The sequence below is a fragment of the Colius striatus genome, chromosome 1, assembly GCF_028858725.1.
Source record: "Colius striatus isolate bColStr4 chromosome 1, bColStr4.1.hap1, whole genome shotgun sequence".
In the NCBI taxonomy this organism is placed as follows: Eukaryota; Metazoa; Chordata; class Aves; order Coliiformes; family Coliidae; genus Colius; species Colius striatus.
The window spans coordinates 126,826,776-126,850,279 of record NC_084759.1 but is presented as its reverse complement, the minus strand read 5'-3'; the positions used below and the strand labels follow the sequence as shown (position 1 = coordinate 126,850,279).

The following is a 23,504-nucleotide window of genomic DNA, read 5'->3' as shown; positions in this document are numbered from 1 at the left end:
GCAAGAAACAGACTGCAGCAAATCAAGAAGGTAAGGGTAGCAAACCACCACATTTATTTTAGCCTTTCTAATAGGGGTTATAACACATTCTTGTGTCAAATAATTTTGTTTTGTGTATTCAAATCAGTGCCCCAAACATTTAGGGCAACTTTTATTAAAATTAGTTGAAAGCTTAATTCATTTAAATGGGAACATCATCAAGACTTTAATTTGCTTGGAAACTGTTATGTCTTTATTATTGACAATTTAAGCTCATGGAACTCATTCGCAGTGTCTCTGAAGTTGCACTGATTGTTTTTGCTTTCTTACAGCTGCTCACTCCAGAGGCACCAAACAGCAACCCAGCAGCTTTTTATAAATGTTTTCTAATTATTATTGTTACCCATAAATGTGTTTCCCATTTCAGTGTATAAATAGCAAACTGATTATTTACAGCACTTGCTCCTGCTGAGCACTAGTTTATTTGTCAGAGAGGTGAGACAAATAACTGGGCTGTAATTTGTAATAATAAAACCTACAGATCATTTTTCTTTTTCTAGGAAAAAAGATACAGTTTCTGCACTTCTACCATTTTCTACAGGATTCCTGTTTCCCTTGAAGGAAAGGTTCCATTCCTACTACAATGAAAGAGGTACTCAAGGTAAATGATATTTTAAAAGAGCAGGATATTCACTGAAAGTCACATGCAAATGATTTTTCTGTTTATTGAACACTGGGGAAAGCTGCAACGCATGTTTTCATAGCATTTCACAGTGTGAGACATAGCATTCAGCTTACTGGACCTAAGGTGACAGAAAATAATAGGGATATTACTTCAGCTAATGTAAATTAGACCAGCTCGGAGGTCAATGAAATTACACCTCTACCCTTTCTTTGCAGATCCTGTCAAGTAATCTGCATTTGTCTTGCCTTATTCGGGAAGGTATGATGAGCAGCTGTGCTTCATGATGGACAATGCAAGCTAACACCTGAGATCAGGCATGACTACAAGCAATTTGAAAATGAGAGATCTCTTTCTGCTTAAAAGATGAGCATAACAGAGCATGTCAGTGCACAATATAGTTTTCTATAACTGATTCACAGATCTGAAATGTATTGCAGCAACATGTCAGATTCATGAGGGATCTATTCTGGTAAACACAGTAACCAAGGAGAAAGAGCACTCCTTGCTACAGGATATATGATTAGTTACTGCAACACCTTATATACATATCCAATGAGTCATTTCTAGGCAGTGGACAGCTATCATGAAAGGCCTTTACACGTTGTTCTGAGGTGTCATTAAGCATTCTTGGCTGATAATCTTTCTCTCTCTTTGCTTTTCCTCTCCTTTGCATTTTTTTCCCTGCTGAGACATGCTGAGATTTGGTTCAGAATGCATTCTTCCTCCCCAGTCACGCATGCCCTGCATGCAGAAGCAGAAAGATTATGACCAAAAGGAAAGCACCCTGAAATGTTTATGATAACAATTCAACAAGCAAAAGCTGTAGAGTTGTGGAGGTTTTGTGCATTTTCTCTTCAAACTCTCCCCATCCACAGCAATACATAAAAAACGAAAACGTTTCCTCCCTTCCCACAAAAGATATTTAATTTTAGATTAAAAAACGAATCAGAGAAAACAGAACAATGTCAATAGCTAGTCAAGGTCAACTCTGTGCGCTGCGATGGAGCTTAGTTATAGTCTTCTTTGATTACAGAGGCACCAGAGGTTTATAGGAGCTTGCTGAACATACAGCAGAGGATGGTGATGCCGCTTGGCCCATATAATCACTTCTTAATTCCTTTAAAGTGTTGCAAATTTACAAAGCTTCATTTATGCATTTTAACTGCATTTATCTGATCAACATAAGCAGAGAGTCCCCCAAATTTTCCCTTGCTTTTAGAATATAAAATCTTTACTATTAGCTTTTAGAATAAAAAAACACTTTTTCCCCTTGGCATGCAGTACAAAGCAATGAGGATGGATCATTCTGGACAGCCAATTCCTGCTGGTATACATTTTGTGTGTAAAGGTAGCATGGTTTAAAGAAAAGAAGAACAGTCTTGCTACATTAACACATGAATATTCTTTGAAATACTTGGATTTATAAAAGCAGGTAACTACAGCTGAGTAACAGAAAGTCATTTCCATAGTACTGTGGTACTCTCCTCTATCAGTCTCTGATCACTACAAGCTGTGGCATTATACCCGAGAAAGTACAGCTGTACTCTTGCCCTATTCTCATACTACTTCCTGCTAACATCTGTTGTTACCCTCTACTGGAGATATGATGTGAGGCTTGACAGACCTTTAAATCAGCTCCTTATCATTGTCACTCTCCTCACTATCCACACATAAAAAGCTTGAATTAGCAAGTTAGAGAACGACATATTAAACAATAAATGTGCAAATCACCTCACTCACTTTGTGCTACACATTCTTAAGAACATGCCAAATCTGTGCACTGAATTCCCATTACACTTTAAGTGAAAAAATTAAGTGTGAACAAAATCTCCTGAGGAGGTCTGCTCTATGAGATAGCCCCATGAAGACGAATATTAGCTTCAGTTGTGGTTTTTCACATTTTCAGGAAGATCACCCAGTTTTAACATAAGTTCAAACCTTCAGAGGTGCAATTCAGCAAGCAGGCAATCCAGTCTGGGGATTTGAAATGCTATGGAAAAATTGTCATTCAGCAAATTGGGGAAGTCTGCTCTGTACATGAAAGCATAAAGAAACAGGGAGAAAGCCAATCTTTTTTCTTCCTCCACACTTTATTCTAAAGACATCCCATAGGCCATCTTTGGATGATTTAACTGCCTTTATTAAGCTCTTTTATTATTGTTTGAACTAGCATAGTTTCAGTGGAAATTTTAGGACAACTTGGTATTAGATTCAAGTTTTTGCTGCAAAGACCAAACATGTGCCTAACATAAAGCATGTGTTTAAATCCCAGACAACTAAATGCAAATAAAGCTGGACAGATGCTTAAGATGAAGTCAGCTTCCTGTGTGTTTGTTTTTCCCTCCTCACAAAGAGTACAAGGTGACACTGACGGGTTAGAGATGTCAAATGCAGCCATTTTTAAATTCAGATTTTGGTTCTTCAGTGGATAGGGATAATACAAGAATGAAAAGTTTTGAACTAACCTGATAATAAGCCCGTAAGCTTATTCATAAATTAAACTAAATTCATTATAGATTATATTTCAAGGAATTATACTCCCAGCTCTCACAGACTTCCCATGATTTTCATATGCCCAGTTGCCTCATGTCATTTTGAAAATTTGACTCTACAAGGTTAAAAATGTCTTTGTGAGTTAACAGATTCCTCCAAGATGAGTTACTGCTCCCAGATCATTTATCAGTGTCTAGATGTAAACTTCCTTCAGCTTAATTTTGCTGACCTAACCAAAAAGGTTTTTATCTCCCTTTGTATGTTGGCTAAAATGAGATATTTTGAACCAATGCTTAGTCACTTTTTGCTCTTTTAGCTTTTAATTATAGCTCTGGAAAGCAAATGTATTAACCAATATAAACTGAGAAAAAAGTTAAATGAGGAAGCGTTACCAGAGGCAGCCCTGTCCACTGCTATTAAGAAGGCATTTTCAAAATAGTATGGCTCTACCCCCTTCCACAGACAGAGATCACTGGAATACCATTATCAAAATTTGGACACCTATGAGGGCTTTGGATAAAACACATTCACCAACCTTTCACTAACTGAACCAAATCATCATCCCAGAAATATTGAACCTGATGAAACCTCAGGCCTATAAGCCTTATAATTTCTTTTCTTAAACTAAAGAAAAAGACTCCACAGAGAAAGTCTTTTAAGAACAGCAGATTTATCTCAGCAGCACCCTTGACAGTATAATTTTTACTAATGATAATGAAATATACAGCACATGGCACACATATTCCCATGAGCCTATATAAAATAAAATTGCAGTCTCCTTGTAGCTCTCTTCATAAAAAGGGAAGAGTCTCACCCAGATGACTTCAAACCCGTCTCTTGGCTAGACAGGTGGGAGGTCACTGCCATTTTGCCATTATAGTCTACAAAGATCATAAAGCTGAGGGAAACAGCAAAAGCAATTCACTGATCAAGGAAAGCTGATTCTTTTTTTTTGGTTCACATTTTAGAAGTTCCCAACACATCTCATTCCTGCTCCTCCATTAACTTTGCCTTTCTTCACAAACACAATCAAAATAAATTCCTCTACTTCTCATTCAGGGGACTTATTTGTTCATAATTTTTAAGTGGTGATGCCACACCATCTTTTCTCCAAGAGGGATTTTGTACAGGTGTAGGCAAACAGGAGAATTTCCCTGCGTACATCCATTTTGGACATCCAAGTGCTGTGAACTGAACCCATACACGGAGGGCATCCATCTGTCAGCACCTCCATTGCCAGTGCTGGAACTCTCTGGATCAAAAATGATAGTACTGCCTCGCTCACTGTTTTGCTGCCCACATATCTTCCAGAGAAAATCTCTTTATAAAGTAGCTGCTTTTTATATACTTGGGAAAGCTAAGGTATGCAGCAAGAACATGGTTTGCTTATCGTAACACAGCTGGAAAGTGGTAGAGCCAGGAAGTGTGGCCACCACATCCTCACCATGTGTAGTCCAGTAAAAGACACTGTTTACTGTTCAAGTACAGTGAGTACAAAATGACTAGGAGGATGGTAAGAGTGGCCCACAATATGCTGTCTGATTGCATGAGCCTGTGAGAAGTTTGACAGAGCTGCTTGAGAATCTAGACTGGGCTGGAGGTAAGTGGCAGAACATGTCCTGATGCCTGCAAATGGTCCCAGCTTTACTACTGCCAGCAGCAGCAGAAAACACAGTCCTTCTTAATGACCTAGTGGAGCTCACCTAAAAGACACCTTCTGAATTAGGGAAGTGAGTTAGCTGTGTTTCGAGTGTTAGGGTGAACTCTAAAGAGGTATCATAAAAGTTAATGTCGTAGTAGCTCTTACACAATAGATATTGATTGTACTAATTTCAGGCCTTCCAGAGAGGACTAATGCTTAACATTTAACCAGAAGGAAATGATATTTTATATTTCATTTACAGGTGAATAATTAGAACCAGAAAAGTGGATTGGAGGTGGGAGGAGACTCTACAGATATCCATGTACCAGATAGCCTAAATTGCCTTTGTTGAATGTGAACAATATTCTTTGGCTGGTTTTGAGAGAGATTACACAGAAAGATGACAGAACTGACTGTAGGTAGGACAGTAGAAGGCTTTGCAGATTCTTTTTGTTGTTTTTTACCAAAATGGAATCTTGCTAGTACTATTGCTATCCCATTGCTTGAGTAAAGTAAATCACATCTATACCACGTACAGTGCTGTAATCGGCATAAACAGCTGTCAGGGAATTTCTCGAAGAACGTGATTTTCTTCATTTCATAAAACTCTGATCAGAACAACATGTGAGCAACAAAACAATATAGAAAGGCTTCAGCATCCATTTTAGCTTTATGCATCCATTTTAAAGCTTGAAGCTTTGTTTTGGCTTTGCTATCCACCATGTACCTATCTCCAAAACATTTTCAAACTGCCAGCATCCACCAGCAACAACAGACTAGCTCGGGGCTTTGCCATATATAGGCAAATTTCTGTCCTCTGGGAGAATGGATGTTGCAGCCGTGCTAGCACTAACTACCACAAAGATTTCATAAACATGAAGACCAGGCAGGTCACTGGGACTGTGAGACCTGAATTCATAAAACCTATTGTCTATCCTTGTAGTTTCGTAGCTTTCAAAGAGAGTGGGAAAATAAACGTATATAAAAAAAATATTTGCAGACATTCCGTCCAGTGAATCTACACATTACAGAAGGTTGCAAGGTATAGAAATATAATATTTTAGAAATCTCATGGCTTACTACTGCAGGCTGACTCCAAATTGCTGGGTAGGTAGAGGTGGTCGTGGTGGCGGAACCTTAACCACAGGTGGCAGCTTTCCCTTCTGTTTCCCCCGAAGATTTTCATCGTGTCTGCAAAAATCAAGAAATCATCGATTTTCTGTGCATCACAGCTGACAGACTGTAATGCTACTGGTATTGCTCATGATGCTGATCTCCTGACAATAGTGTATATGCTGCAAGTCTTACAGAACTTGCATTTAATTTAAGCATTAGGGAAATTTTTAAATAGCACTTGTGGTAGATTATTTAAGCATGATATAGAAGAGCCAATTCTGCTCTTTTGCTTCAGCCAATGGAGCATAGTAATAAATGTGTCCAAAAAACAGGAACACACTATAATTTAAGAGGAAAATTCAAACCTATTTGCTACTCAAAATACAACTCCCCTTTCTTTGGCAACCATGCAATCCAATTTATAACCTTAGAGCCGTAAGGTATTTTCTGTTATTCCACATTTACACAAAAGGTGTGTAAAAACCCACCAGGCATCAATAACAGTCATAATCAAAGCTTCCAGTTACTTTCATTCAACAGTGACATAAAATCACTTCCTGTCAGTGCATCAAAGCATTTCCATGTAAAGCGCTCTGTCAAAAAGACTGTTATTGATACTAATACTGGCACTTGACAATTCCGGCCCTATGCATTTCTTTCTCTTTGCATCTCCTGCCCCCTCTACAGTACTCCTCCCCAACACACACACAATATAAAAGTAATGGATCTGCTAACAACAGACGGATCCGTAAAGTTTAAAATCAATCAATGCTTTGCTGACTGGGAATGCTCTCAGCAAAAGAAAGTCACTTCACTTGTCACAATATGCAACCGAAGAGGCCAGGGTTCTGTTTTTGCCAATGAACATTACACGATACTCATAAGCAGTAATGACACACGGAGAGGTTTTTATCACTCTCGCACACTAAGAAAATGGTCTACAACCGAGATGAATATGCTCCAAATCTGTAGAAAACTATATAGCATTCTCTTCTCTCAACACTTGACAGACTTCAGCATGTCTTTGATGGCAATACAGCTTTTGGAATTTAAATCCAATCAAGCACAAATAGGTAAATTAGACATTTACTCACTGATAAAATAGGCTTAGATTTTGCTTGGAATACGGTGAACAGGATGCTCTACTTGAGAACAACGTATTTTAAACTTGCCACGTACCGGATGACTTCTTGAGGGATATTTAGCAGGTCATATTTGAGATGCTCTCTCAGGTCACTTAAATAGTTCAAGTAGGTGATTTTTTTCCCGAACTTATGGCTAAAAATCAAAATTTAAATAAATAAATAAATGGAAAATACCACAAAGAAGTATAAAAATCAGCATGGGAGGAACATTTATGAAGGGTTTAGTTTCTATTACAAAAATGTAAGTGCTGATGCAACTCAAAATTAGACTGTAATTGAAGCAGCAGGAGACATAAGATGTATTTCATTTCATATGATCAAACATATACACTGCATGCCTGAGAGTCTGATTTGAATAAAATAACTGACTTCCATCTGAATGTTTTGTGATTTGCATAGATATGAAAAACACTGCTTTAAAAGCCACTGAAAAACTGCTTTCACACAGCTCACTAAAAGAACTGTTAACTTGGGAGAAAATGTTATGAGGCCAACAGAACAACATGTTTGTGTTATTTAGATATTCCTCCATGTCAAAAGACGAAATAATGGAGCTGGAGACACAAATCATAGAGTGGTAAGCAACAGGGGAGATTTTCAAAGCATAGTTGTACACCGTTGAAGTGTTGGGCTATCAGTTTTATCTGTTTTGAAAAGAGATGGCTAGTTTCTAGGAAACATCATGAATAATAAAGTTTTTCCGTGATTTGCACAAAACATATTTCCACATTTGAAATCCCATGCATCACTAGTTAGGTCTTGCCTGAATAAACCACTTTACGGGTTGGGGATGTTTGAACAATGTTCAGTGACACATTTATACACATGGCCTAGATTTTTTCCACAACACAAAGTATCTGTCCTGTAATGAAATACCAAGCAAAATAATAGGTGTTTATGATGAAAAACATACTTTGTTGCAACTTACTTTAACAGTAAAATCAGAGACAAATTCTCTCACGTTAATGAATTTACTCCTGGGTTGTCAAATACACATACACACACTCCCTCTAGCGGGAGATGGCACAAACACAATTCACCATTTCAGAAGCTTTTAATTGAAATTAACTAGATTTTGCTAACAGGCAAGAAATTTTGGGACACTGATGGTTATCATTCTGAACATGTACAACTTAAGAGCTCTTCAGTGTGGCTTTTATCCAAAACAGCTTGTGATTTCAACGCCTTACCTATGCCGCAGAGTGGCACAGAATTTTCTGTAACCAATCGTCTCTGGTAATAAGAGTTACTGACACATAATTTGTAACTAAGTTGTGGGCAATAAGGAATTACTGCTGTTCCTTAAAAATGCTACATCAACACTGCCCCTAAATGTATATTAATTTGATAACAGGTGGGTGGCTTCTGTTAGCTCGCACACAGAAATGTGGTGGTCTTACAGGGTTTTTTTTTTTTTTAATTTGTAGAACATATATTTGATTTAACGTATTACATTCTTGCTCATCTCTTTGGGATTGGAAAGATCAATCAATTTATAGAGCTCAAAAAATTGTTAAACATTTTCTTAAATACTTTCAAATATAAGAATGCTAAAATACTTATCATTTTTGTCTACACTCTACTAAGTATTCTGTCATTCATCCAGTTCTTAGCATACACATTGTTCATACAAAAGTACTCAGGCCATGTACCAAATACAGGTACCAAATGTACTAACAGACCTCTGAAAAATAACTACATGTTTCTTGACAATAAAATTTATTTTACATCTGTGACTTTTATCAGAAACACTATTTACAACATGAGTCTGTGCTATAATTCTGCAAAGCCAGAAAACAGATAGTCCAGAGGATTTTTCTCCTTTCTTTTTGTGAACTGTGGTTTAATTTTGACACACAAATAAAAGTATGAATGGCTAAAACAAGAATGTTATAAACTGGAAGGAAAAAGTACTGTGAGCAACATTTAAGTTATACTATTCTAGTAAATTAACAATGTTAATAGGTTTTAATCTTCAATGAAAGTATAATTTAGGCAAATTGTACATGGGCACTTTCACACTTCAGTTTTAAAATGATATCCTCACGTTTTCTCTTATTTGACAAACCCAAACTTGAGACAACCCAAAGTATAAATGCATTTGAGAATTCAACAATTAAGCCATTTTAAGTAATAAAGATGGGTTTTTTTTCCTAGCTTCAGCTAATTCCTGTCATCTGGCTTATGGACCTTTCAAGTTACTCATACTTCTCATTATTTTGTCAGCCCCACTGTACAAATACCTTTGTTTCTGTTGATCACACATTTCACTACCGTAGAGTAGAGCAATACCAAATTGGACTCAAAACAAGTACCCAGGCATGCAGTAGTAAAAGTTGAGTACAAACAGGAACAGTCAATCTTGATGAAAGCAGGGTGTTCAGAAAGTCAAGATGATGATGCTTCTAAGATGATACGCCCTTGTTTGATTTTTCTATGCTAAATACGAGTGCTTAAGTGTATCAGGATCATCCATTTTCATATTCAAAGTAAAGAAGGATTTAATTACCAATGTTTCTTACTACTCCAAGGAAAGAAAAAGTATTCATCTTATTTACACAGACGTAGTAAAATCCAGGGAAAATGACTATTTGGAATAGGTACCTGAAACTCTTCTTTTGTATGAATTTGCAGCCAATTATTACTCTAAGTCAAAAAGGCACAGCTGTTATCCAGCTGTGGCTCCACTTTGCTGGGTATTATGCATAGTGAATTGATATAAGCTGAACAACATCATGTTGTCTTTAGTGGTGAAGGTCATTACAGCCCAGCCTGCCTCAGCTATCTCCAAGAATAATTGGAGAAATAAGAAAATTCCTGAGCTAGTGGGCTGTGAAACAGATACCTAAACCAGAAGTTTCTGCTAGCTCTGCTGAGATGTAAATACAGCAACAGATGACTGAAGGTCAATCTCTTTACTCTATAAAAGCCTTTTCTCGTTCCTGAAGGGTGGAGGTTCCTACATCCTCCTCCTTTGAATATATCTGGAAGTTCCTCCCTTGAGCGGGGACACCTCTCAAGGTTACACTCCAGAGGTGAGCGAAAGAGAATAATTTGTTGTCACCAATATGGGTAAGTAATATAATTCTCTATAAAACAAGCAGTTATTATGAAATAAGTAATCACTAAGCTAGCTTTGAACTGCTAATTCAATTAATAACAAGCAGTAGCTACAGTACTAATATTGTGTAGTAAATGTTTAACTCATTGCCTACTTAAACAGAAAACATATATTTTTATCCTGATTCAGACTGTATATAAAATATATTTCCAATTCCAAACATATCATTGTTGTGTAGAAATAAAATTCTGTTTTGCTATACTTCCCAAGTTTGTCATCACTACCCTGTGGGCAGGGGACATGTGCACACACAGACCACAAACCAGCAGTGTCCCAAAACCATTTGCCTGGAGCTGTTCTCAAGGAGCTACCAGCTGCCTCTGAGCAAGAAGTAGGTTTCAGACAAGTTTTGCAATGTGTGTCAAGTGTTCTTCTGCTTTGTGGTTTTTTTTTTTTCTAGAAAGCTCTCCATATCCATCCGACAGCAAATGAGGAACAAAACCACCATCCCCATTCCTGAAGCACCATCAGCTACCAGATATCCTGCTTCTGTCATACTTTTCTCACTGTTGCTCTGTGTCCCGGATCCCTGGCATTTATTTTACTGCTAGTTAAAATAAAAATCTGTAGTTAGTCTTCTCGTTTCAAGAACAGTGTATTGTGGAATGATTTTTAGCTGTAATTACTCTTTCACCCCACTCCTCCATACTTCTTAGACGTTCAATCTGTCCCGTTCTATTAATTGACTTTCTAGCAGTCTGAAATTAAATTAATTGCAAGTTACTGAAATGGACATTTTTAGTTGGTTGATTATGGCTTCTCAAGATAAGCTGTTTTTGTCCTCCTTCCCTGAGGATATTCATAATATAATCTGCAAAATGTCAGAATCACTTTGAAAGTGACTGAAATTCAGGAGCAGAAACTAAGCAAGCCCAGTCATCCTACCACTTAGCAATATCTGCCCATTGTTGTCAGTTTCTGCTAGATAGCACCACTTTGTACCGCAAAGCAAAAGAATGTACCAGTAAAATATATCTACCTTCACCATTATACCTTCCATCTCAAATTCTTATGAGCACTTCAGAGCTTATCCATTAACTTTGAACACATAAGTAGTATCATTCCTATTCATGTCAGCACTTGAGATCAGACCGAAGGTTAACCACTCATTATCTGCTTTACCACCTAGTTACTCCAGTTCTATTGTGCTAAGGACAAAAAAGTCATTCACGGTCCACAGAATAACCATGTTTTGAAGTGATATTTACTTTAACATACCAGTAAAACTACTATGAACTGAGACTCACTTTTCTTCGAAAGAAAAGAACTCTGCCCTATTATTCATACCCAAGATTAAGCTCACCTTACTCGTTAGTTCATGACAGTTTAAATGGGTATTGTGCTGTTACCTGACATGTTTTACCTCTAGCCTTTTTAAAAGCAACTTATTAGAGAAACTTATTAAACTAAACATAAAAACGTGTTGAATAAAATGCCAAGTACCTTATAAGAGGTTTAAAGATATTCCACAGAATTTTTATGAAGTTGGTTGGATGTACAACGTAGAGTGCTTTAAGGTTTTTCTTATACCTAGGAAAAGAAAATGAAATTATTAGAAGACTATTGAACGTCATAGATGGTAGAACTGAATAGCTACAACTGAATGGGAGGTATTATTACAGGAACATTACACAGCGTTCTTTTCAAATACATTAAAAAGAACTATTTCAGAGGAAACAGAATGTAAAATAAAAAAGCTCCAATTTTAAAAAATGGTCACTTTTGATGATACAATAGCAGGCCAAGATAGCACTATTATGTTCCTAACCAATGTCAGCTGTCTCATAGATTTAATATCAGAGAGAAATTAGGCAACTTGAAAAAAATATTGAGGAGAGAATGAAGAGTCTATAAAAAAATCTGTGACCTAAAAAATTACTTCATCTCCCTTTATTTTCTGCTTACAGGAGTTTAATGTTGGAGAAAACTTCTACATTTTCAGATCTTAAATTTACATCTAATCTTTTATTTTTACCATAACACTTGTGTTGCTTTGCTAGTAATTACTAAAGGTGAAGCCAACTGCATGCTGTTCAATGTTGGATAGTGACCTTTGTATGAAACAAAAGCCTTTCTCCATTATAGCTTTGTTTGATTCTACAGTGTCATATCTTGATACATAAACAATAGATTCTAGTAGGCTAAAATTGAAATAGAAACCAGGCTGCACAGAAAGATTCTGCCCTTATTCAACATTACAGCAAAATGAAATTGAGAAATGCATAATGAAATATCCTGCTTTTATAAAGAAAATGTTCCTTATTACTTTGCCAAGTTTGCTTCCCAGTAGGAAGTGTTTCTTGCAGGTGTTCACCAGTCATTGTTAGAAAAACATTGTGTTAAAAAGTGTTTGTGAACTCCTAAGAAAAATCTTCTAACAGGTTAATATAATAAGGAAAAGGGACCAACTCAACAATCACAACAGTTCTTCCTTTTGGGTTTTAACTGGGGCCATACATCTTCAAATGAAAAAGGCTTTGTTTTCACGAAGCCACTATCATACACAACCAACCAACTATCCCCATGCAATTGTCACCACTGTGGATAAGAACTCAGAATCAGCAGTAAAAACTAACAAGCAAAACACCTGAGTTGTTTCACTGAAGTTTCCATTTTCAGTTTGTTTTGTATCTTGAGGCAGCGAGCATAAGCCATTACTTCTGGGGAAGTTTATGTACTTCATAGTTTCCTGGATTACAATTACAATGCCCAAAAGACTTTACTGAACCTCTGCTGTAAACCTTCAAAGCAAGATCTATTCTTTTGAAACTATTCCTGTTGAACATTTGCTTTCATGATGCTAGCTAATTACTATTGTCCTTTGTACTCTGTCCTCCCTTTCCTTTGACACCAAAACACATCCACACAAGAAGTTTGCAAGGTGTTACTTTGCATTTTTTTCCTCTGCCTAGCCAGCTAAATATACATGTTGGGCTGTAAATATTGCTTTGAGCTTCTCAATGACAGTATGCTATGAAGTTCCAACTGTGAATAAAATGATGGGTCTACAGTTTTGCCCAGCTACCTGTGTTTCTCTGTTTCTCTTTGGTTCTCCTGCTTTCTGGGTCAAGGTAAGGGAGTGGAGAAAAGAGATTTTTGGCACAAATGACAGTCACATTGTGTACTTGTAGGCACAGCAAAAAGGTAACAAAGAAGATATTGCCAATGTACTGCCTCTCTGTCGTGGTTTGGCCTAGCTAGCACAGGAGCACCACAAGTCTCTTGCTCAGTGCCCCCATCCACCCGGCACCCTCATTAGGATGGCAGAGGTCCCAGCGAAATGGGAGTAAAAATATAAGCGAGGTTTTTGTGGATTAAGACAAGGGCAGGGAGGGATCGCTGCCAATTATGGTTCTGGGCAAAACAGACTCCAGTACTCGACTTAGAGAGGAAAGTAGGAAACTTTATTCTACAAGAAACAGAACAGAATAAAAGCAAAAAGGGAGTAGGATGATGAGAAAATTACAACCAGCACTTTAAGATCTCCCTCCTCATCCCTCCTTTCTTCCTGGGCCCAGCTCATTGCTTCCTATATCTCTACCTCCTCCCCCCACAATGGCTCAGGGAGGCAGGGAATGGGGGATGTGGTCAGTCTCTCACAGATGGGCTCTGCCGCTTCTCTGCTCAGATGAGGATGACTCCTGGCATTCTTGCCCTGCTCTGATACGGGGTCCCTCCCAGAGGACACAATCCTTAACGAACTTCTCTGGTGTGGGTTGTTCCCAGCAGCTGCGGCTTCTGCTGATACAGGTTCCCTCACACGGAATGCAGTCCTTGGTGAAATATCTCTGGCGTGGATTCTTTGCCATGGTTGCAGTTTCTGCAGTTACAGGGTCCCTCTCTCGGGACATGGCTTCTTCTGGGCATAAGTTTAATGAGCTGCTTTGTCCTGGGTTCCTTCCCACAGTTACAGCTGTAGATATTGTGTCCCTCCCTTGGGACACAGCCTGCTCTGGCCATAGTGATAAAGGGCCCTCCTTTGGGACACGGCCTCTTCCGGCCATAGTTTTAAAGAAGAAAATCACTGCCCCTGGCTCGGGGTCTGTAGTGAAGTGATTAGTTCTCTCCTTCAGGACATGGCCTCCTCTGGCCATAGTCTGACCCTGGTCCAGGGTCAGCTTTAGCAAAATGAATCTCTATCCCTGATATGGACTCATTATCAAAATGAGTCTCTACTACTGATGCGGGGTCTTTCAAAAAATGAGAAAATAAATCTCAGCCTCACCAGTCCTCTCCATAGAATGCAGGGGAGTCAATGCTCCAGCACACCTCCTCCTCTCATTCACCACTGACCTTGGAGTCCCCGCATGGTTGTTTCTCTCACTGTTCCTACTCCTTGAACCACGACCAGCTAGAAGAAAGAAGAAGGGACAGAAGAAGGAAGAAATAGGAAGAAGAAGGAGGAAGAAACCTTATCTTCCGGCTTCTTCTTAAAAAGTGGTCGTGGAGGTGTCTAATTGGCTCAGCCCCAGAAGTGGGTCTGGCTCAGAGCTGGGGAGAGTTTCGAGCAACTACTTACAGGAGCCATCTTTACAGTCCCTTCCCCCTTACAAAAAAACGCTATCATGTCAAACTATGACACTCTTCTCATACAGAAATTGGAAATTTGGCTTGGGATTCTCCCAGAAGGGAAACAGCTTCTCGTCTCCCTTACCCAGTCCCAGAAAGAACAGATAGACTGTACTAACCATATTTAGAAACCTACCAGCAAAAATAAGCTTTTTTGGTCTGTTGCTGAGTGGAGAGCAATATCTCATGAAAGCAGTTAGATGACTCAGATAACAGATAACTGCTGCTCTGATGGCTGCTGTGCACAACCTTATCTTCTTTCCTAGTGGGTTTTAGCGTTTTAGGAGGTTATTAAGTGAGATTCAAAACAGTCTTAGTTCTGACACTAGATGACCAAAAGGTCATGTGCACATCTCAATTTCAATTTTCTAAGCAGGGTCAGGTTTTTCACTGAGACTGCTTTCAGTCTAGTCTAGAAACACCGATTCATCTTTTTCATGGTATCATTTTTTGAGATTCGCTTCTTGTTGCAGCTCCCAAATTGGAAAAATCAGGTATGTATGATCCATGCCCCCCAACATGCACACACATCTACACTCTCACTCTCAGGAAAGAGCTATGTTTTTGCTTTCAGTCATGTTGCCTTCTCAAGGCCAACTTACAAACAAGTAACAACTTGCAAACAAGTGAAAGACTGAGTTCAACAGGAACTTTCAGCTTCATTGCCAAGTATGCACTTCCAGAGAATAAACATCAGAACCTAGTTTCCACCATTAAAATGCTGTTTATCTAGGAGCTTTGGCCTCAAGTACACCCTAACCAACTAAAACATAAAGTCATGAGGCACAGTCATTACTACAAAGGTCAGGCATATATACATGCACAGCAGTCCTTTCATGACTTTACACGTAACAAGCAATGAACATTGCAAGGCCTGTGAGATACAGACTTTTAAAAACTAGTCTTTCCTTTTTTGTACACAACCTAGCCTTGGGATGATCAAAGGTTCAAATACAACTGTGAGATAACCAAGAATGATGACAAAGAAGGTGTCACAGGTACTTTGTCAAACAGTGCACATTAAAAAAGCAATGTCTCTTGGTTTTGCTCCCATGGCTTTTTATGCCTTTGGATAATCACTGTAGCACCCAGGCCACTCCTTAGCACTGCACAGAAAACATGAGACAATCAACAGCACTGCTATCATCTGAAGAATTTGCAATGGCCAAATGAACTCAGTTAGCTGTGGACAGATCAGTAAAGATTTGTTTCCTTCACAGAGGTTACTTACAGACATTACACAACTCAAAGAGTAAACCAAATATTTTGGAGACATACTTCCTGTCAAATTCTTTGTAGGCTGTTTGTAACCATTTCAGAGATGGTTTATTTAGACTCTTCAGGCCATAGTGGAAGTAGACAACTGTATAATCATTCTCTACATACTGGTCCAGTGTATACTTTAAGTACCTGAGAAGAAAAATAACATTTTAGTTTTAAGATCATTTACTAGATCAGATTTTTAAAGCAGTAACTAAGAGAGAAAATGTGCTCTCTTTGCACAGAATGCTTGTGACTGCAAATTCATGTTTGCCTCAATGTAGGTATCTAACAAGTTCATCTTGATATAGTGGCAATGTTGCCAATAATTCTACACGTACACTGCAAAGTCTGAAAGTTGAAAGAATGTATTTAGTTACGAAAAATATGATGCTCTTCAATCATTAAAAGATGGAGAAAAAATCGGATTGTGTTTTCCAAGAAATTTTAAAAAATATGTATTTTAACTGACAGTGACTTATGTTTTGCTTTCTTCTGGTCTTTGTGAACTCTCTTTTATTAATCAAGTAAACTATGCCATCTGGGCTTTTCAAAATAATGAAATACAAATCTTGGGTCTTCCTTTCAATTTAAATTTTTTTAATTATTGAAAATATGTTAGCCCTAATTACTGCCAAACACACCATTTTACTGTAAATTGCTTTCTTGAATATATCTGCCTTTCCTTTGTATTATGGAAACTGTGTTTATAGAACACTTCTCTTCAAACTAATTTAAAGAGCTGTACTATTTATCCCATCTTGAAATAACACTGCACACTTTATAAGCAGATTTCTGTCTAGTCATTCTTTTATGATACAGTTTTAAGGTGCTTTTCCCTTCTCTTTCTCCTACAATTGGGAACACTGTATGGACTATTACACAGCTGAATGATTCAAGTAAAGCAATGATGGAGGAGTACAATCTGGCCTCATGTCTTCCTGTGTCAGATTTCAACTTTCTCATGTCATTCTCAATGTTATCTTATTATTCTGCCACAGAGCCCCAGCTATTGCTCTTAATTGTATGTAAGAGATTTTCATTCAATAAAATAGATTGTTGTGCATGCCATTTATTAGGCTGTAGCTATCTCTAAGTATCAAGGCCACTTTAACTATCCACCTCTACAAGGAAAAGTCTATAACTTCACTCTTATACTGTACTCACACAATCTCATTTATCTGCTTATTCCCTCAGCATACTGTAAATCTTAGACTGAGATCAACCTGGGACAATTAAATAATTAAACAATGCAATTAAATAATGCTGTTTTAGATCCCTGACTTAAGTGTTAATGGTATTTTAATGAAAGTAGCAGTAACAGTCATTCAAGACTTTTTATAAAAGAGTTTGAAATTAAAATATATCTAAACAGATATCCTTACATACAGTGTTTTATTTTACAGCATGTAAATTCCCTGGCACATTGCATCCAGAAAGCCTGTAATTCTAAAAATAACTGAGATAAATTTGTGGGCATAAAATAACCAGTATTTTTGTACAGTCAAGTAGTCATTCCAAGGCTGTAACAAAATTGCAAGGATACTACAAAAGCTTTACCAAATCAATTTTCAGATGACTTAATCACAAAATACCTACCAATCTGGGCCTACTCTGCAGCTTTTCCTCAGAACTCAACATACGAGTCTAACTAATCAAGAGCAGACCACTTGATCACAGTTAAATTGCAGTCTTCACATTCTGACACCTGTTTTCCTTTCTCTCTAGCAGAGATCTCCCACACAAATTTGACATGGGCTCAGATAGAGGAAAACATATAAATGTTGAAGTCCAGAAGAGTCTAGGGGCTGAACAAGAACTTCAACAGGTTTAAAAGGCTTAATAAGGATAGGACTTTCACAGCAGAACAGTTTTCCTTGTAGTGACAAACTATAAGGCAGAAACATTTCCTAGTACCTTGCTACAATAACTTTATAAGGAAGAATGTTGTGAGTTTACATATTCCCAACCTCTTTTAACACAAAAATCTCAAATGTTACCAAGTGAGATATATGTAACACAATGTTAAGCAAAACACACTGTATGTAACACAGACTTTTTTATAAAAGAAGAAAACCACTAACATGTAAATAATTAAAATGTGCCTTTGGTGACTGATTTTGGAGATAAAGTACAGCAAATTAAGTCAAATACCACCAGTCATAAGAACATACATACAAAGCACTAAAACACTGCAGGTCCATTTTCATTGGTCCTCAAAATAAATTCAAATTGTTAAGTATTATCAGAATGGGATAAAATCTAGACAAATTAATTTCAGTACACAGCAAATTGCTTCTTTTAGTCAAGATCCCAGGTGAAGTAACTCTGGCAGTTTCATCCTCATCTTAGTCACTTCCTATTAACACTGGTAGGTCTTCCATCCTTTTTTTCATTTCACTCTCTGCCTGCTGCCTCTCCTCCCCGTGAGCTCATTCACATGGAAACAAGCTAATAGAAGTTCACATATAAAATGTAAAGTAGTCCATGCAGGAGATTGAGAGGAACTTACTCCAGTAATCTGGTGTGGTTGAGCTGATGGGAAGGTGGCATACGGCAGCAACTGAAGGTAATCACCTTCCTTCCAGAATTGTCATCACCTAGTGAACAAAACAGTAAAGACAACGTTCATTTACTTCTGCAGTGGGACCTTGGTAATCTGAAGGCATAGCTTGTAGCTTCTGACATTTGGGGCTACCTGTGCATCTCCCATAATTATAAAACATGTACTGCAAAATCACACCTTGCCTACAGAAAGCAATTTGGCTGCAGTTGAAATGAAACAGCTGCTGGGCAAATGACAAAGCTAAGCTGAGAATGTCATATTCAAAGACAGCTGGTGGTGCTCAGCTCCTGAGAGGGAACATTTCAGTCCTCCTATTAGCATTCAGTTGTTGAAGAAAACAGGCAGCCCTGCTTTCCTCAGTAGTCTTGGAAGTGACCATTTTTTGAACTCTTGCTGTATTTGTGGAATTTATCAGGATATCATTCTGCCTATAAGCATTTGAGACATCTGCTTTGTCACACATCTAAGTCAACTTTTTTTTAACCAATGTAAGTTTTCTTACTCTTTTCCAGAAACACTGCTACATTAGAATCACATTTAAAACACAAAAAATAAGGCATAGTTGCTTTTCATAACATGAAGATTCATTAACTCTTTTGACTCAGAACAGCTTAACACACACCGTGTGTATAGACAAGGTTGATGTTCCTACCCTGCCCACCTCACACCCATGTTCCTTCATCTGGAAAGTCAAGCACAGAAGTTAAATCATGCTCATACTGAAGGTAACTCAACACTGAAGACTGTAAGGTGTTAAGATTTTTACACATATCTACATGAATGATACCATTCCTTTTAAAGCAATACAGAAATATTCCAGAAAGTATTTAAATTAAATTCATATTTGAGATATCCTTGGTCTAATTTCAATATTCATACAAAATTATATGTAATACTTGATTCTATTGCCACTGAAACATCAAAGTTTCCCTTTGATATCAGGAGTACAATAAAGTTAAGCATTGGGGGTTTTTCAGGTATTCGTTCTAATGCTGTTGTTGCCCTAACCTGACAGCTTCCCAGCTTTGCAAACACACATTTTCCATGAACATACATAATTGACAGTAACATGCTTTACTTCATTCAACTCAGAAAGAGGTGGCTGTCCTCAGTGACAGATTCCACACTAAGAAAAAAAACTCCTGTATTTGCTCAGGCCAGTTCCTACCTAGCTGTGCTCAAAGAGTACTTACAGAGGTCATGATGGAACAGCATCTATTTGATTCCATTTTAGTGAGGGGAGGTAAGACTAATGCTTACTGATTTTTCCCATGTGAACACGGACTGAGACATATCTTCTGCAGCATCTATTACAAGCCTATACCAGGAATGGTACCACATAATCCTTCCACTGACTTGTTGAGCTCTACCTTAAAAAAACTGTTAGGTTCTTCTGGGTTTTGCTCCTCTTGCTCACTGCCTTGACAACTAGCTGTCTGCTTTTTCAATTCCAGTCTAAAAGGCATTGCCAGTTTGTCCCAATTTGTTTCTGTGACAACATCACTCAGCTGAAGCAGCACTTCTCTTTCAGTACTGTTTACCATCCCTAAGGACTCTTTAGATAACAATATCCCTTCCCAGCCTGTATTTTACTTCTTGTAAACAATTTAGGTCTTCTATCTCTTCCTCAACCTAGCTATTCTCTTCCCTGCTCCAATTGGAATGCATCTTTCCTAAGCATGGATGACAAAAGTTAGATAAACTGCAGATGAACGTCACATATTTGACTTTAAAAGATTTCTTAATAATATCAACATCACTGTCTTTACTGAAAACCAAGATGGGGGATTCACTTAGTTTGACAGCTATAGCTACTTTAAGTTTGATAGCCACCTCACTATTATTTCACAGAAGATAACTTCTCTCTTTTTTATTTGCACAACCAAAAGTCTTTTGCTATTTGCTTTAACAACCTTTAAAGACCTAACTCAGCTTGACTTTTGGCAGTCACCACTTTAGTTTTGTAGTTTTGTCTTCCAAAACATAGCTTTCTCTGCTTGCCGGTTCTTTCCTCCTGTTCCTTTTTGACTAATTGCTTATTTTTGATAGATCTCTCAAAGGTTCATCTCATAAGGCCTGGTGCCTCTTCCCACATTAAAAATAAATTCCAACTCCTGAGTTAAATAAGGTGCTTGAGCACCACTAAAAAAAGAATATGCGCAACAACAATTATATGTACTCAGGTATGTCTGCACATTGTTCTTTAATAGACCATAATTTTATTTCCTGAAGTTATTTTTAAGTGTCTTATTTGGTATTCTCAGAGTATTTACAAAGGCACTATAATGTGACATGCATTAATATGAATGATGCACTAAAATTAAATTAAAACATTAATAAAAGATTGTTCGTTAAATCATGACCTGTTTGTGAAAAAAATGCTGTGTTACAATGCACCATAGGATATTTTATTTGTTAGAGATAATCATTTTTATGAGTAAAATAAATCTAAGAAAGGTTTCGAGTTAAATTGGTAAATGAGTCACTAATTGTTACCATTGGTCACATTTTACTGCTTGAATTAGAAGGCAGAAAAAAAATAACCGGCTTTATAAAAGACTGCAGATACACTTAGAACATGAACCTAATTGTCTGGTTTCAATAATGGGAAAACTAAGGCAGAGGAACTTTCTCAAAATTACCGGCAGAGTAGAGCACCTTGTTCTCCTACCCTGCATTGTCACACATGCAACAACAGCAAACCAGAAAAGATGACTGAGAACCTCAACTCCATTAAAAACTAAACAAAACGGTGCCAGCTTCCCAGTAGTGATGACAGCTAATGAATGGAAAGAGGCTGATTTTTCTTCATAGGTGTCAATAATGTTTCGAACAATGTCAAATTTGAATATGACACATGAAGTGCTGCTGAAAACAAGAAGGCTTCTCTTGCCCTCCACCAGAAGGGCTGTGACTGAGCACCTTGGGAAATGCCCGTTGTGTTTGCTAGAGATTTGCTTCCCAGTCCAGCATAGTTTGAATCCCATGACCTTGAGGATAGAATTTTTTACCCAAAGTTGTGAAAGTGCAGTTTGAAGGGTAAAGTAGGGAATGGCAGTTATCTGTACATTCTAATTGGAAGCATGCTGATTTTAAATCAACACAGATTATGTTTTCAACCCACAAAACTTGTATTTCCATACTACTTGGACTTCAGAAGACAGAACTGATAGTTGTCTCATATTCTACAGGGAACAAAGCAAAACAGAAGTGCAATATCAGTTTTTTTGCTCTTCCATGTTTCATTTCAGGTAAAAAACATAGTTTTATATGAGTCTACTTTGTTTCATAGGCTAATGTTACCAAACACTTTGAGATGAAAGCTGATAACCCATTCTACCTTCCCTGGAAAACGTGCTTCTCCACATATCTTTCTGCATTGGTTTTGAGCTCCAGTTACTCAGGAGCCATTCCCAATGACCGAATGCTACAACTAGTCAGGCACTCAAAAGCCTCTAGCCACCTACCTACATCTTTTTAAAAAACACTGGTTTAGATTTTGCCCTCATGCAAAAGTCTGATAGACTTCTCTTGCTCATGGGTAGGAGGCTTTGGATCAGGTAGTTGCTATTGTGCAGATGCCTTCCCAAGAAGCCTCAGGATCATCAGCTGTGCTGGCTGTGCAGTTGCTGATGGGACCATGATGATGCCAGTCTCCTCCTCTGTGCTCAGTAAGTAAAGAGGGGCATGTAGATCATGCTGTCCAGAACAAGATTTATGCACATTAAAATGCCAGATTATCTGCTGGGGTTTGATTTGTCTGGGTTTCACTGAAACAGACATGAATCATACAACGTTTCTGATATCAAACTTTGCAGTAGGAAAAAAAAGGTTACAGTAAGACACAAGGAAGGCCGAGTAGGAAAAGGAATTTTTCTACTCTTTCATTAATAATTTGGATGACACAGCACTTCTTAACTGCTTGCAAATGAAAACATTTTTTTTCTAATGATACGGCTCATTCCGATTTGCATATGAGATATTTCAAAACTATAATTTTAGCATGACTCTTTAACAGCTTTGGTTCTGACGACACACACAGAATCATAGAATGGTAGGGTTTGGAAGGGAACACGTCCAGGTTAGTTTTGAAAACCTCCACAGAAGAAGACTCCACAATCTCCCTGGGCAGCCTGTAAAAGGACTCCCTCATCCCTCACAGTAAAATAGTTTTTCCTTAAGTGGAACTTTTTGTGTTCCAGCTTTATCTCATTAGCTCTTGTCCTGTTGCTACATACCGTAGAAAAAAGAGATGTCCAAATCTCCTGACACCCATCACTTAGATATTTGTAAATATTATTAAGATCTCCCCTCAGTCTCCTCTCTTCTAGCCCTCTAGGCTCTGTCATTCAGCCAGTTCTCAATGCACCTCACCATCCACTTATTGAACCTACACTGCCTCTATGAGGTTGTAATGGGAGATGGAGTTAAAAGCTTTGCTGAAGTCAAGGTAAATGACATCCACTGCTTTCTCCTCATCTAGCCAGCCAGTTATATTTTCACAGAAGGCTATCTGGCTAAACATTACTACTTCATAAGTGAAAAGTGAAACATTTTACTTCATTGAAGCTTATCACTATCACATTAGAGCAAATTAAGATTCTCAAGTCAACAGAAGTTTTACCACTGGTTTCAATGGGAGTAGAAGCAGGGTCAAAAGCCAGAGTTTTTTTCCACACCAGTGAAAACACTTGCTCACACATTTGTTTCTTTGATATAATTTAAGACAGACCTCAATTACAGTACGTTAAACGGTGAGACAAATTGCCCTCAAGCTTCCTTCTACTATCCACAACTCAGGGAAATAGAGGGTTAAGAAAAAGCCATTATGAAACTTCTGTGTTTTGCTTAGGCTGAGTAATGGACAGTAAGTACACTCACAACTAGTCCACTATGGATCTCTGCCCATTCATAATGGCATATTTCTT

General features: G+C 37.8%; 1 protein-coding gene across 5 annotated transcripts in view; it reads right to left on the bottom strand.

Moving 5' to 3' along the window:
* The window catches only part of ARHGAP8 (Rho GTPase activating protein 8), an 85,250-nt gene that overhangs the window by 28,819 nt on the left and 32,927 nt on the right, over positions 1–23,504 (bottom strand). For all 5 annotated transcript variants that reach the window (XM_062006904.1, XM_062006868.1, XM_062006888.1 and 2 more), the window contains 5 exons: positions 18,523–18,610; positions 16,029–16,160; positions 11,625–11,711; positions 7,095–7,193; positions 5,880–5,990 (listed from right to left, as the gene is read on the bottom strand). In XM_062006904.1, the coding sequence (XP_061862888.1) occupies positions 5,880–5,990; positions 7,095–7,193; positions 11,625–11,711; positions 16,029–16,160; positions 18,523–18,610 (517 nt within the window). The remainder of the gene's footprint in view (positions 1–5,879; positions 5,991–7,094; positions 7,194–11,624; positions 11,712–16,028; positions 16,161–18,522; positions 18,611–23,504) is intronic.